The 15,454-nt window shown below is 31.8% G+C and overlaps 1 protein-coding gene across 2 annotated transcripts in view; it reads right to left on the minus strand.

The window, feature by feature from the left end:
* The window catches only part of Adamts6 (ADAM metallopeptidase with thrombospondin type 1 motif 6), a 280,941-nt gene that overhangs the window by 244,900 nt on the left and 20,587 nt on the right, over positions 1–15,454 (minus strand). For both annotated transcript variants that reach the window (XR_010050518.1, XM_063258246.1), the window contains exons 4-6: positions 14,736–14,950; positions 14,089–14,172; positions 13,319–13,464 (exon numbers count right to left, since the gene is read on the minus strand). Coding sequence is in view for 1 of the 2 variants with exons in the window: in XM_063258246.1 (XP_063114316.1) it covers positions 13,319–13,464; positions 14,089–14,172; positions 14,736–14,950 (445 nt within the window). In the remaining variant the exon portion in view is untranslated. The remainder of the gene's footprint in view (positions 1–13,318; positions 13,465–14,088; positions 14,173–14,735; positions 14,951–15,454) is intronic.

The following is a 15,454-nucleotide window of genomic DNA, read 5'->3' on the forward strand; positions in this document are numbered from 1 at the left end:
AGGCCATACCACTTTCACATTTGCGGGCCGTACCACTTTAAATTATGTTAATCAGCACGCCTTATGAGCCTGAGCCCTGGAAATTTGAATTAACATATAACCATCAGTACTGCCACTGTTGCTAAGTTACCTGCTGACTTCTCAGAACCCAAATCCCTCCTCCTAAATACCCTACATATTTGTTACTCATTCTGTGAATAAATGAGACTTGTTTGGAATTCTTCATCTTGTCTCCACTCTTTGTGTCTCTTGTTCCTTTTCATCCCCACTCCCCTTCTAGGGTGTCCATGAACTTACCTGCAAGCAGGGACAGGAGCCAAGCAGGTTCACTGTCTCTTTAATAAATGGTGTTGGAAAAACTGGCGCTCCATTTGCCAAAAACTAAATCTAGACCCATGCCTATTGCTATGTACTAAATTAAAATCTAAATGGATCAAAGATCTGAATATTAAAACAGAAACACTAAATCTATTGGAAGACAAATTGGTAGAAACCTTGAAGACATAGGGGTAGGTAGAGAATTCATAAACAAGACTCAAACCACACGGGAAATAGTTCCCAGAATCAATAACTGGGACCACCTCTTATTAAAAAGTTTCTGCATGTCAAAAAAAATCTCCAGCATAGTGAAAAGAAAACCCACAAACTGGGAAAAAATCTTAGTGAAGTCCCCCTCAGACAAGGAACTTTTGTCTAAAACATATAAAGAATTAAAAAAACTCAGACCCCCAAAATTCAAAGATCCAATCCAAAAATGGGCATCTGAGATGAATATATACTTCTCAGATGAAGAAATACAAATGGCAAATAAATACATGAAAAAATGTTCATCATCATTAGTCATTAGAGAAATGCAAATTAAAACCACACTGAGATTTCATCTCACTCCTGAAAGAATGGCCAAGATCAAGAAAAACAACAACAACAAATGCTAAAGAGGCTGTGGGGAAAAAGGAACTCTCCTACACTGTTGGTGGGAGTGTAGATTGGTACAACCTTTGTGGAGGTCAGTCTGGAGATTTCTCAAAAAGCTGGGATTGGAAGTCCCATTTGTTCCAGCAATTCCACTTCTAGGCATATTCCCAGAAGAACTGAAAGCATCATACCACAGTGATATATGCACATCTATGTTTACAGCAGCAAAATTTGTAATCACCAGATCTTGGAAAAAATCCAAGTGCCCAACTGAGGAATGGATAAAAAAGTTGTATTTTTATACAATGGAGTATTACTCAGCTATAAAGAAGGATTGCATTGAGATATTTATAAATAAATGGGTGTAGCTTGAGACCATACTCGTAAGTGAAATAAAGCAAACTCACATGTGTGAATACTGAATAGTTTCCCTAGTGTAAGAAATGATTCAAATATATAAAAGTATGTGGTAATCATGATTCCTCATTATGTGGCCTTGAAGCCTTATAAAGTTTTCACTCATTAATTGGAATGGCTTTATTCTGGGCTGCTTGATATTATGCCTGTGATGAAATGAACAGCTATTTTGAAGAAAACAAGACATCATAATAGCTAGTGCTGATTTAATGTCATCTTGTTTTGAAGCCCCACCAAACTATTGCTCTTCTGTCTCCATTGTTTTTATCATGTTGTATCTTACTGGATTTTATTATGTGTGATAGTATAAACAAAAATTTTTATAGGCAAAGAGATAATATAGAAACCATTGTTCATTTTCTGTTAGCTGGTTCTAAATACCCTGTAATGCTTTCATCCACTTGAATGGTTTCACACTGTCTTGATATGTTTGATGCTATAGTATACGAAGTTATATTCAAATATTTCAAGGAAAAAGACACTATGGTAACTACTATATAGTCGGGTTATTTGGTGGTGAAGCACTAGGATGCTGAAATTATCATGCTTTGACCTGTATGTTACGTTGTTATGTCCTCGTATCTCAATCTCTCCCCTATTCATTAAAAAATTATTTATTTATTTTTATTATTTTTTAAATTAAGGGGAAAAAATGAGATTTCCTATTAACTTGATTTGAAGCCGTGTATTACTGCCACTATCTTGTTTTGACTGATTAGACTCTGTTCCATTCTATTTGGTAGCATCAAGTTTGAGCATATAGGCAACTACTTTGAAGGCAATAAGATTCACTATGATGCCCATTCTGGTTTGACTATTATCCACTTTTGAAGTCCTGTAATGTTTACAATGTTTAGGTTTTATTGGTCTTGTTCTGTACTGTTTTGCTCAACTTTATAATACCTAATGATATAGGCAATTCTTTTTAAGGAAGCAAGGGGCATTATGGTAACCATTGTTGATAACCTTGAACTCTGTTTTTACATCATGTGCTATGTCTATCCTTGGTTTTGACTGACAGCTTTGTTTTGTCATATTTGTTTTATTCTCTTCCAAAAAAAAGTAATAAGAACTATGGGAGTAATAATACCCAAAATGTATAAATTTTGTTGTAAAAAAAAAAAAGTGCTTTAAAGGATACAACTGCAAGTGTGTTTAGGTGTGTTATGATAGATGACCCTATTACTGAGTTTTTGTTAGATCACTGAACACAACTGTTTGCGGTCTCACTCTTTGAATATCCACTTTGTCTGCTTTTGATCCTGTGACTTGAGCAACTATTTCTAAGATGACAATGTGTAATCTATTAACTGGTGATTTCTTACTTTTTTTTTTTTTTTTTTTTTTTGTAGTTCTGTAATACTTGTACCCTTACACTGTTTTGTTTTGTTTTATTTCCTTTTAAATAAAATTTTTAAAAAAACTATGGTCCTTATTTAAGAGTAGTCTAATCTAAAATGAAGTAACTAATTTTTCATAGAAAAAAAATCCACTATTTGGCCCCCAAAATAAATTTTTATCATTGTTAGCAATATTTTTTTTTAAAAAACACCATTTTCACTTCACTTGCCAAGAATTTAATTACTGCTTCATTAAAGCTACAGATTTTATAACTATGGAGGCAGTATACTCACAATAATCATAATACAAAAAATGTACACAAAAAAATGCCACTTAAAATACTAGCATAATTACTTTCATGTAACTGAGTACAGAACAGCAACATAATTAAATAAATTTTCTATTTTTATTTTTATTACTTCATTTCTAATCAAACGAAACCCCATATTTATCTAGCTATTGAATCAATTCTATATCTAATTTAAGATTCATTTAGCCACACTTCCTGAAACTGCTATGTTTTCCTCTCTAAATGCACTGATGTCTGAAACTAGGATGATTAAAGTGGCAAACCTAACTAGCTTACAAAAGTGCAAAACATAGAAGAACTTCAGGTGCAAATTTCTGTTTAGTAAACAAACTCAAAACTTATAATATCAAACTTAGCTTTTGTTTGTCTTGTTTTGTTTTGTGGTCTTGGAAGTTGAATCCAGGGGCTTTACTCTGATCTACATTGCCGGTACTCTAACCCCACAATCACCACTACAACGTTTGGTTGGTTGGCTTTTTGTTTTTGAGACAGGGTCTTGCTAAGTTACAAACTGCTCAGGCTGAGGTCAGACTTGCAGTACTCCTGCCTCAGCCTCCCATATTGCAGGCATTCCAGGCATTTACTACCGTGTCTGTTTTAAGAAATCATTTATGTAAAAGGAGAGGTAGAAATAGAGATGTAGCTTATTGGTAGGAGTGTTTATCTGGCTTGCACAAGGTCCTTGGTTTGATGCCTAATATGGCACCAAAATGAGTGAGTGAGAGACAGAGAGACAGAGAGAAAAACAAATAGGTACACTTCCAAAGCTCAAAAACCATTTCAAAGTAGATTCCATTGTAGTCTGCATTTCTCAAAAAAAGGTTACTAAGATATACTGAGAAAATATTATCATTTTTAGTCATTTTCATTGGCATTAATATAATCATTATTCTCCTACAACTCCTTGAAAAGAAGAAGTATGGTACATGCCAAAGGAATTCAAGGGATACTTACCTATCTGCCAGGTACCAAACTGACTTTTCAACTTACATGCTACACCTAAAATGGGTGGATAATATGCAGGGGTTTTTTGTTTGTTTGTTTGTTTTTGTTTTTGTTTTTTTTAACCTAGTGACTCTATTATACAACAAAGTTCCTTGGTATATGGCAATCCTAGTGATTTTCCAGAGAAAGTAGTTAATGTTTTCCTAGGCTAAATAAAGATAACTGCTTATGGGTACAGTATTTCATATGGGGCAGTGAAATTCTTTATAATTAACTATAGTAGAAATTGCACAATTCTATGAATGTATTAAAAACCACTGAACCATATGTATTCAGTGGATGAGGTTTACAACATATAAATTCTATAGGGATGAAACTGTTATTTAAAAAAAAAAACTGGCAGAAGTAAACCTACACTTAGCCAGATATGAGGGCACACAACTATAATCCCAGTATTTATCCCAGGCTGAGGCAGGAGGACCAGTACAAATTTCAGGTTTCCTGGGTTACATAGTTCAAGGTCAGCCTGCACTACAAAGTGAGACTCTTTCTCAAAACAACAACAAAAATAAACTTACCCTTAATTTTACTCATCTATAACACGAGGAAAAGTATATTACAATAAGCCACTAAGTAAAGTTCAAAGCCTTTTAACTACCAAACACTTAAAGTTTCCCTCCACCATTAGCCAAAAGTTAAGGAAAATTTTTCATTGCTTATTAATTCTAACTCAAAAATTTCTGAGATCATTTCACAAACATTTCTGTATTAGTCAACTCTTCTTATCACTAGATACAATAACTGATACCAACAACTTACTGTTGTATTTATATGATCCCTGAGAGAGAGCAAAAAATATGAGAAACCAAGAGAACTAAAATTTACAGGTGCAGAAACTGCTACACAAAGAGAATATTCTGGTAATTTATAATGGGGGTCCTCTGACTATTTACCTGAATATTATTCAGCTCATGTATGTGAAATAAATACATAAAGCCAGAGAAAGAATCACCCAAAAGGAATAGAGATATCAATGCCAGGAACATACACAACATTAGATGTGGAGCCTATATTCAACAAGTCAACTGGAAAGTTTCATGATTTACTGGACATAATAGAGAGTATCAAAACAGAGTGCCCCAGTATTGGAGAATAATTAGCACTTGACTAAGTGAGCACTATTCCTGTTCCACAGAACAAATTTTAAAGTCAAGACACAAAAGAATCAGTTTCTAAAGAACTTAACTGCATCCCAGAGGAAACCCAACAGGGTGGACTAACACAATGTCAAAACTTGCCAAGTATTCGAAGAGCAGGAAAATATAGTATATAAAAGAGAAAATGACTTATTCAATCGAAATCAATCCACAACCAATACACATAGTGAAATTAGCAGACAAGCACTTTAGAATAGTTATTTGTATTTTAAAAGCCTATATAGAGATGTAGAAAAAAACAAATTATTAGAAATGAAAAAGTAAGCTGGGGGCATAGTGGTTCACACCTGTAATCCCAGCCCTTAGGAGGTTGAGGCAGGAGGATCGTTGTGAGTTTGAGACCAGCCTGGGCTACAAAGTGAGCTCAAAGCCTACCCGAACTGCATAGAGACCCTATCTCAAAAAAGACACACACAAAAAAGAAATGACAAAGTAGACGTCATTAAATGAAAATAAAAATTAGATGAGACTAAAGACATATTAGTTGCAAGGGAAAAAGCGGATGAATTTAAAGATATAGTAATAGAAACTACCCAAAATGAAAAAACCAGAGAAAAGGGAATTTAAAAATATTTAAAAAGCATCAGTGGGCTATCTTCAAGGAGCCAAACATGAATCACCAAAGGAAAGGGAGGTGTTTAAAACTAAAACATAACTGGGAAATAATGGCAATAATTTCACTATTTGATTACATCATATCTAAAAAGTCAACGACCCCCAATATGGAGAAAAATCCAAAAATCAACTTTAATTAAACTGTTCAATTCTGGAAAGGATTAAACATCATAAGCATTCAAATTAATCTAATTGACATTTACTGAACAGTCTATCCAACAATAGCAAAATGTACATTCTTTTAAAGTGTACTTAAATACTTACCAAGAAAAATGACAGAAGTGTGGGTCATAAAACAAACCCATATATCCTGAAAAGCACTCAGGTCATACAAATTATATGTTCAAACCACAATGAAATTAAATTAGAAATAAATTTACTTCCAACAGCGAGCTCTTGGAAAAAACTCCCAAATATTTGGAAGTAAACACCGTAAAAAATTCTAAATACCTATGAATCAAAAAGAAAAAAATCTAAATGGAAATTATAAAGTATTTTAAGTTGAATGAAAGTGTAAATAAACCATACTCATACTCTCAGAGGATATGGTCTCTCAATACAAATTTGTGGGATGTAATAAAACTATTGTCAAGGAGAAAATTTATAATTCTAAATACTCACATTAGAGATACCTACAACAGAAACGTTGAAAGGTCTTAAACCAATAACCACAGCATTCACCATCACAAAAGTAAGAGAAATTAAACTCTACAATGGATTTGATAAAAACAATAGAAATTAATGAAATGGAAAACAGAAAAGCAAAAGATAAAGTCGCTGCAAGTAAAGTTGATATGATAATTAAAACTTCTAGCCAGAATGATCACAGGAAGAATAAAGAGAGAAAAAACAAAAGTAACAGCATCACAAAGAGAAGTGATGTTAATACACATCCCATATATATTAATAACAATCATGCCAATACATCCTACCACTTAGATGAAATAAACACATTAATTCATTCTTCAAACTACTGAAGTTCACAGACAAAGATAACACAGTGTAGCTCAATGGTAGAGTACTTCATTAGCAGCTTAGTATGGATAAGACCCAGAATTCAATTCATGGCACAAAAAATAAATAAAAATCACAGATAACTTAGAGAGCCCTGTATCTATTACACAATTTTAACCAGTCATCCCACAAACAAAAGTCCAAATCCAGATAGCTTCACTGAATTCTTATAAAACATTTAAGAAATAAAACAAAAACATGAAGAAAACGGAAAAGTTGAAAATATTCCTCAATTTTGTGGAGTTAACATTATCCTAATACCAAAACAAGACAATGATATAATAAAAATAGAAAAGTACAGAACTATATCCTTCATCCATACAAATGTAAAAAAACCCAAAATTTTGGTGAATCACATCTCACTTTATTAAATAAATATTATATCATGACCAAATTAAGTTTATTCCAAGAATATAAGGTTGATTTGATAATATAATCAATTTAATTCACATTTATAAACAAAAATAATTCCTCAAATGAAGCAAAGAAAAACATTTGACAAAATCCAAAATCTTTTTTTCTCTCTGGTGGTTTTTTTTTTTTTTGGAGACAAGGTCTCACTTTGTATTGCAGGATGACCTTGAATTTATTACATAGTCCAGGCTGACTTGAGCTCACAGTGAATATCTCTCAAATGCTGGGATTACAGCCTTATGTCAACACATCTGGCCCAACATCCATTCTTGATAAACACTTTCAGCAAAGTAGCAATAGAAAGAGACATTTTCAACTTGATTAAGGCCATCAAAAGAAAGAAAAGGTTCAGTTAACATTATACTGAATGGTAAAGAATATTTTCTCCACCAATATCAGTAACAACACAACGTCTGTTATCATTACTTTGAACACATTCTACTAGACATTCTAGCTAGTACAATAAAGCAAGAAAAAAAATTTAATTCATGAAGTAAAATTGCCTTTAAGCTCAGACATTATTGTCTCTGTAGAAGACACAATGAAATCCATTGTTTAAAAGCCATTAAAATTAGTAAATGAATTCAGCAAGATTGCAAGGAATAAAATCAAATTTAAAGACCCTATCCAAAGATGGACATCTGAGATGAATACACATTACACAGATGAAGAAATACAAATGACATATAAACATGAAAAAATGTTCCACATCACTAGTTAGTAGAGAGATGCAAATTAAAATAATGCTGAGATTTCATCTCACACCAGGAAGAATGGTTATCCTCAAAAAATCCACCAAAAACAAACACTGGAGGGAATGTGGGAAAAAAGAAATCCTTCTCCATTGTTGGTGGAAGTGTAGACTGGTGCAACCACTACGGAAATCAGTATAGAGATTCCCCATCTGGGTATCTTCGTTGAAGAATTAAAAAACATCATACCACAGCAATATATGCACACCCATGTTTACAGAAGCACACTTTAAAATAGCTAAATCTCCAAAACCACCCTAATGCCCATCAACTCAGGAATTATAAAGAAGATGTGCATTTTATACACATTTATATACTACTCTGCCATAAAGAAGGATAAGCTTGAGACATTTCTAGATAAATGGATGCAACGTGAGACCATACCCTTAAGTGAAACAAGTTAGTCTCATATGTGTAAACATCGCATTGCCTCCTTGGTGTGAGAAACTGAAAGAGTAAATAAGGGCTAATGTGTACAATATGTATTGTGAAATGGGAATAAATTGTTCAAAAGGATACAGGAAGGGTGAAAGGAGGGAAAACAAAAGGAAAAATGTTTTTTAAAAGGATAAAATGGAAACAAAGCTTTGTAAATAAAGGAGGGGAAGCAGGATTGATTCTTTTCTTTCACAATCCCCTCTCCTCTGAAGAAAAAGAATCAAAATGTATCACATACAGGTATAAATTCCCTATGATAAATATGATCATTATGTATATCTAAAATGCACCAATAATTTTTTAAAAGATCAAATCATAAAAACAATTCATTTTTAATACACCAGTGATGAAATTTTAGAAACAGGGTCATTTGCAACATCAAAAATATTACATTAAAAAAACACTGAAAACCACCAAACACTGTAGAGAGATATTAAAGAAAATCTATTTAAATGAAGAAATATATCTTACATCTGAGCAAAAAGAGTTTATACTGTGAAAATGTCAGCTCACTAAGTCCAGGCCACACTTAAGAAGAGGGGATTATTAAAAGTAAAAAATACCAAGAGATAGAGATCACTAGGGGTCATAGTAGAAGTCTTCCTGCCATAGGCATCAATGTTATTAAAGTATCTCTGCACTTTTTTGTTGTTGAAAAAACCTATAATTTCTCAAAAAAGACTCTGCAGTGAGGTTACCTGCTTTAGTTTAAATCTTGTTTTTAAATTACTGTATGACCTTGCCCATTTAATTTGCTATTGCCTTGCCTTCCTGACCCATAAAATGTAGGCAGTAACAATACATATTTCATACAATTTTTAAAGGTTTAAGTGAAGTACAGTATTTGTAAAGCATCAGGCACGTAATAAGTGTTTGTTTATACACGTACATCAATACATCTATGAAACCAATGTAAAAACTTAAAAGTAAGTACTATTTCTTAAAGTTCAGTACTTATTGCAGCACATCCTTCTTTACTTAAGGACTACTATTACAAATAAAGTACAGTATTTTAGCAAAGGTGTGTACAAAAATGATTCATTATATTACATGCTTTTAATCAATCTGAGGCATTGAGAGGAAAGTACTATCTTATTTTCATTTTTAGTTGAAGTTCCCAAAGCATAGTTAATAGCATAATAGTCCTGTTCTGCTTAATGCTAGTTTGTTCTTGTTCCCAAGAACTAATTTTAATGGTCCATACTCACTCTTAAAAAAAAAATTCCAGTATATACAAGAAACATATAGGTGCCCTAGTTTGTCATAGTCCTAAACTGAGATAGAAACTCAATCTAGAGAAACAATTTTGAGTAAGGAACCAACAAGGCAGGGACAACAGGAAAAGAAACTGAAGAAGGAAGAGGAAGGTATTGGGATTGGGATAATGAGAAGGAATGATGGAACTGCAGTAGTACAAGAATAGTAAATGCTTCAAAATACCTAAATGTCAAAACCAATTTGTTCACAATGAATTTATACTTTCTATGTTGCCTAGAAGCCAACCAAATTTTTAGAAGCTTACTTAATAGATCATTAAATATTAAAATGGCATTTAAGTATTAAAAAAAGATGAATCTACAACTGTTAATGGATAATATTTAATATCCTTTTCTTCTACCTGCTCTTATAAATAATCAGAAAGTTAAGATATAATCTTGATAGATACATTCTTTAAGAATAAGAAAACATGTTTAAATCTATGCAAGAAATCAGTTTTATAGCTATTTTTAAGCTCTTATCTAAAATCATTAGTTAATTTACTTTGGAAATTCTAATACCTTTATAATCCAGTAACACAAAGTAAACAGTCATAACCACTTAAGCGGATAAACATGACCACTTTAATTAAAGACCAAATTATCTGACTTAGTGTGCATTTTTTTGCCTCTATACTTTTAAGATTTGTTTATAAGCTCTGTGCTTTTCACTAAAGAAAATTATAAAATTACAGTAATTTTTAAAATAGCCTGTAAACAAAGACATTTTTAAAAGTTAGGCACTCAATGTTTTTAGAATTTAAGTAATAAGAGGAATATAGTACTAAAAAATAAGACATGGGTGAAACTTAAAAAGGTTTTCTTGAGAAGCAAGCCATACAAAACACGGTCCTTTACTGTATAGTTCCATATAAAAGATCTAGACAGTTTTACAGGCAAATCTATACAGAGAGAAAATTAGATTCAAATTTGCCTGACAGTGGTGTGAAGAAGAGTCTGGAATGAGGGGAATATAGAATGACTTCTTCATAAGTTAGAAAATATTCTAAAATTAATCATAGTGATAGTAGCACAACCATGTGAATGTACTAAAACAAAACAGAATTGTACTTTAAATCAGTAAATTGTGTGGTCTGTGATTTATATCTCAATAAAACTATTACCAAAAAAAGAATTAAGACTATAATTCTAACTCTAAATATATAAACTGTTATGTGTTAATATCTTAAAAATGGAAACACATGTTTCCAATACACCTTGGAAGAGAAAGCCAAGAAGTGCATGCATCAGTCTGTTTGTGATAACTGCTAATCATGGATGCTAATGCCAGTTAACTCTCTGTCACCAAATTCCTATTAATTTCAGACTATGTATAGATTTCTTGAATATTTTGCCACATGATAAATTTAGAAATTGGCTTGACTTATGAATATTTCTTAATTTCATGTGGGATTAAAAATAGTTTAAATAATGTCAGATTACAGGGGTTTAGTTATAAGAAGCTATTAATTTAAAGTTTGTCAATACAAAATTTAATGCAGTATGTAAGTAACACATGTCAAGCTAAAGCATAATTTAGATATTCCACAGTATATAGTACATCAAAATAGCATGTTGTACACTATAAATACATACTTTTGTCAATTTTTTAAAAAATTATAAAAATACAAAGCTTACTAAAGACAAATTGAAAGTCTTACAACAAGTTAGCTTAGCTGTATATGTACATTTCTATTTTACCTTCTTAAATTATACTAACATTTCAAACACAAAGCACTAATTATTTCTTGACCCAATTACAATAATTTCATCTACACTAATCATATCCATATTTTTTACACAAAGATCTCTAATTTTGTAAAACTTCTAATATATTTTTAATTCCTTAAGTATATTTAGGAAATTTCTAAAACCATAAGACTCTGGGGAAGGGCTGGGAGTTTAGCTCAACAGCGTAAGAGCCTACTTGGCAAACAAAGGTTGTGAGTTCTCTGGCACCAAAAACAAACAAACACAAAAAAACAAAAAAACTCCAAAGATCTGAGGAATTGCAGAATTAATCAGACTGATGTCAACACATATGTTTATAAGCCTATATCATGTTTTTATTTAACAAATATATCATAAATCAAAATTTCTGTTTTGTGATACCAGGTACATAAAAGTCAATCAAACTGAGTATAACTCAGAAACTAATAAACTCAGATAATTACCATATGACTCACTTAATGAAAAATTTTCTAAAAGCTAAATATATATGTATGTCATATATAACATATATATATTACATTTATTTTTCTACTCTCTACATATAGCTAAAGGTAGTGAATGAGCATACCAATGACCCGGACCCAGATGATACATACGTTACATACTGCCTTAAAAATATAACAAAATTTATTCTACTTAGCCAGAATAACATTACCATCTTGTTTATTGTTAATGTTACCTTAAAATACTGTAAAGAGGTCAGAGACACTTACCTTAAAATTATTTAAGCATAATTTTCTGACCAAGCATAAAAAAATAAAACAAAGCTCAGCATCTTGAAATATAACTATACTTCCAGCTTTTCTGGAGGGATAGCTTGATCCCAGGAGTTTGAGGCCAGCCAGTTTAGGCTATTCAGCAAGGCCTCACCGTAAGAGAAAAAAAAAAATTAAAACTAAATGCAGAAATCATAATATAATTAAAGAAAAGATCATCAAGTTTGAGTTCTATTCTTTCACCTACTAGCTGAATGACCTTAAGCAACTTACTTAACGAGTTCGATCCCCAGTACCAATAAAAACGAAAAAAAAAAAAGACCAAGAAACTTACTTAACTAATTTGGATCAAGTTCTCATTTTTAATGTGGAAAATAATAATTCTACTTACTTCACAATGTGGTTACTAGGGAATAAAAAATAAAAAGGATTTGAATACAATTTTGTAAAATTGGAAAGTAACATGAATTTTCTGGGTTATTATAAAGTAATAATTTCGCTTGAGAAAAAAGCTGTTTAACACAGTGTAACAAATCTGCTTTGTTATATTAGATTTTAATTTAAATATTTTCAGTTAAGTGATATACATTTGAGTAAATTGTATAGCAACCAATTCCTCTTAACTTTTTTTTTTTTTTTTTTTTTTTGGTCTTTTTTCATTTTTATCGGTACCAGGGATCGAACTCATGACCGCCTGCTTGCAAGGCAGGTGCTTATGCCGCTGAGCTAAACCCCCAGCCCCTCTCTTAACTTTTAATAAATCAATACAAGTTGGAAGTAAAAACAGTTACTACATCTTATAACAAAGATAGTTTCTTTATGTAGTACTGAGGATTGAACCCAGAGCCTGTGCACTGAGCTACATCTCCAGCTCTTTTTTTATTTTTATTTTAAGACAAGGTCTCGCTAAGCTGCCCTGTCGAGGGTCAAACTTGTTGTCCTCCTGTTTCATTCTCTCAGAGTGCTAGAATTATAGGCTTGTATCACCAAAGCCACCTAAAATTCTATTTTTAAAATAGGTACTTTCTCACGCTTTGAGTAGTTTGTTCATTTAACAAGTCACATATGTGCTTACAATTAAACATTATGAACAGGATTTATCAATAGAAGAAAACTTTTTACCATTTTGCTTTTTCTATACTCATTACCTAGATGAGGCTTTTAGACAGAACCAAAGATAGTTACAATATGGAATAAACACAACAATCAAAGGAAAAATACTTGCAATAAACCATACCTAGTAATAAGAACTGCATTATCGTGGTGGGCAATCCCATTTTCTGGAATGGTGTTTCCATCACTTTGGTGAGACAAGATGGATTTCTGCCATTTACAGAAGCTATCGAGAGACTTGTCTGCATGGTGGTTTATCTCCAAGTTTGGCTGCAATACAACATGCATACCAGAAATGTTCCAAACAAATTACTAAGGTCAGTTGTTAAAACTTTCGAAGACTACAGTGGGAGTAAAATTAGAACCAGTGGTTCCTGGGAATACTTTCTCTAATTTTTATCTCTGCAATAAATGATCTATAGTTCATTTTTAGTTTATTAATGAATAGACATTTTTCCTATTCCAGTTTTAATGACAATGTGAATATATGTGAAATTATCAGCATACAAAACTAACTAAAGCCACTAGCATAAAGTATGCCATGTAAATGATCATCTTAATACTAAAACATATATCTAACATACTTATGTATACACATACAGAAAGAAAAGTAACAAGACATGAGATATATTCTTGTATTTAAAATTTGCTTAAAATATTAAAACTAAGAATCATATTTAGCCAGCACATAAGAGAAAAATGAGGAAATACATTCTTTAATAATAAGTATTTCTGGGGCTGGGGATTTAGCTCAGCAGCATAAGCGCCTGTCTTGCAAGCAGGCCGTCGTGAGTTCGATCCCTGGTACCAATAAAAAGGAAAAAGACAAAAAAAAAAAAAAAAAGTATTTCTATAACCTAAGAGTTTTAGATTTATTAACTAGTCCATTCTTACCTGATCTTCTGTGAGAACAATTAAACGAGCCACTATAATATTCACAACGTTTCCTAGGCTGGAGTCACGGTAAAGTTTGGCAACCTGACCTCCAGAAAATAAGAAAAGACACAAAGTCAGACAAAAATCACAGGGTGATAGTTTGATTTTCTAATTGGCAAAACAATGTTTTATGACTAAACATTATATAAATAAAAATGTAACCTTCTAGCTTATGTCACATGTAACTCTACCCTTAGGATACCTTATAATAGATTTTTATGCAAATCTATATCAAGAAATATGTTCTCCTAGACATGAATTTTTTTAGAAGTGAATTGTATCAAGTTAAATAAAACAGCTTAAATAAGATTTAACAGCCTATTAAAAATATCTAAAAATGAACAATAAGGTCATCTTTAGATTTCTTTTGATGGAACTCAAACATTAACAGATCAATACTGGAGCTGGGGATATAGCTTAGTGGTAGGACATGCAGGAAGCCCTTTATTCAATTTCAAGCACCAAAAAATAAATTTTAAAAAATTCTTTACCATTTTAGACAGGTCAATTCTTATCATTATCTATTTCACAGTAAAAATCCATGATCATTGTACAAAATATAACAGACTACTAAATAAAATATTGTATAGAGGGATCAAACTTACAATATTCATCACACTCAAAATGTAATGCTCAATATCTTTGCGACCATGGTAGCCCACCATCATTTTGTCTGCCACTACCAATGTCTCCACAAATCGCTCAATGCTCACTGATCTCTTCTGTCTGTTGTGCGTTTGTGTGTCATTAATAGGTAGCAAAGAAGGAAATGCAGATGATGTATCATTCAGCCACCAAGGTTTGCCATTGCTTGGGAGATCTACAATAAAAATAATTAATTCAGACGGATTCACTAATTTAGCATATTTATTTACAGATTTTTCAGGTGGATATGCTTCTCATAAATTGTCTAGTACACTAAGATTTTCCAAAAGGGGATGAAGAAATGCAACAATTAGAAAAATTATTAAATTTCTGAATCAATCAGCTGAGGGGAAAAACTGCTCATGAAAACAAATCTATGAAATAAATTCTTGAATAAAACATTTTTTCAAATAATCATTTGTGAGTAATTATCTCTTAATACTTTTAAATTTAGACTATATACCTTAAAATCATTTGAAATTGTCTCAAAAGCAATTGAGGCATAAACTTTTAAAAGCCTTAAGGCAGTTCTGGTGAAACAATGATATGGCAAAAATCTATTCCTAAGATGATTCTGAATATTTATTTTAGAGTAAGATGCTTTTATTAAACTATATGATTTAGAATCAATTCTTTCCTTCAGAAAACTCAGTTCTAAAAGTTTATAAATTAATTTTTT

This window comes from Cavia porcellus, unplaced genomic scaffold, assembly GCF_034190915.1.
Source record: "Cavia porcellus strain 051 isolate PalLab524CR breed Dunkin Hartley unplaced genomic scaffold, mCavPor4.1 scaffold_11, whole genome shotgun sequence".
Lineage (NCBI taxonomy): Eukaryota > Metazoa > Chordata > Mammalia > Rodentia > Caviidae > Cavia > Cavia porcellus.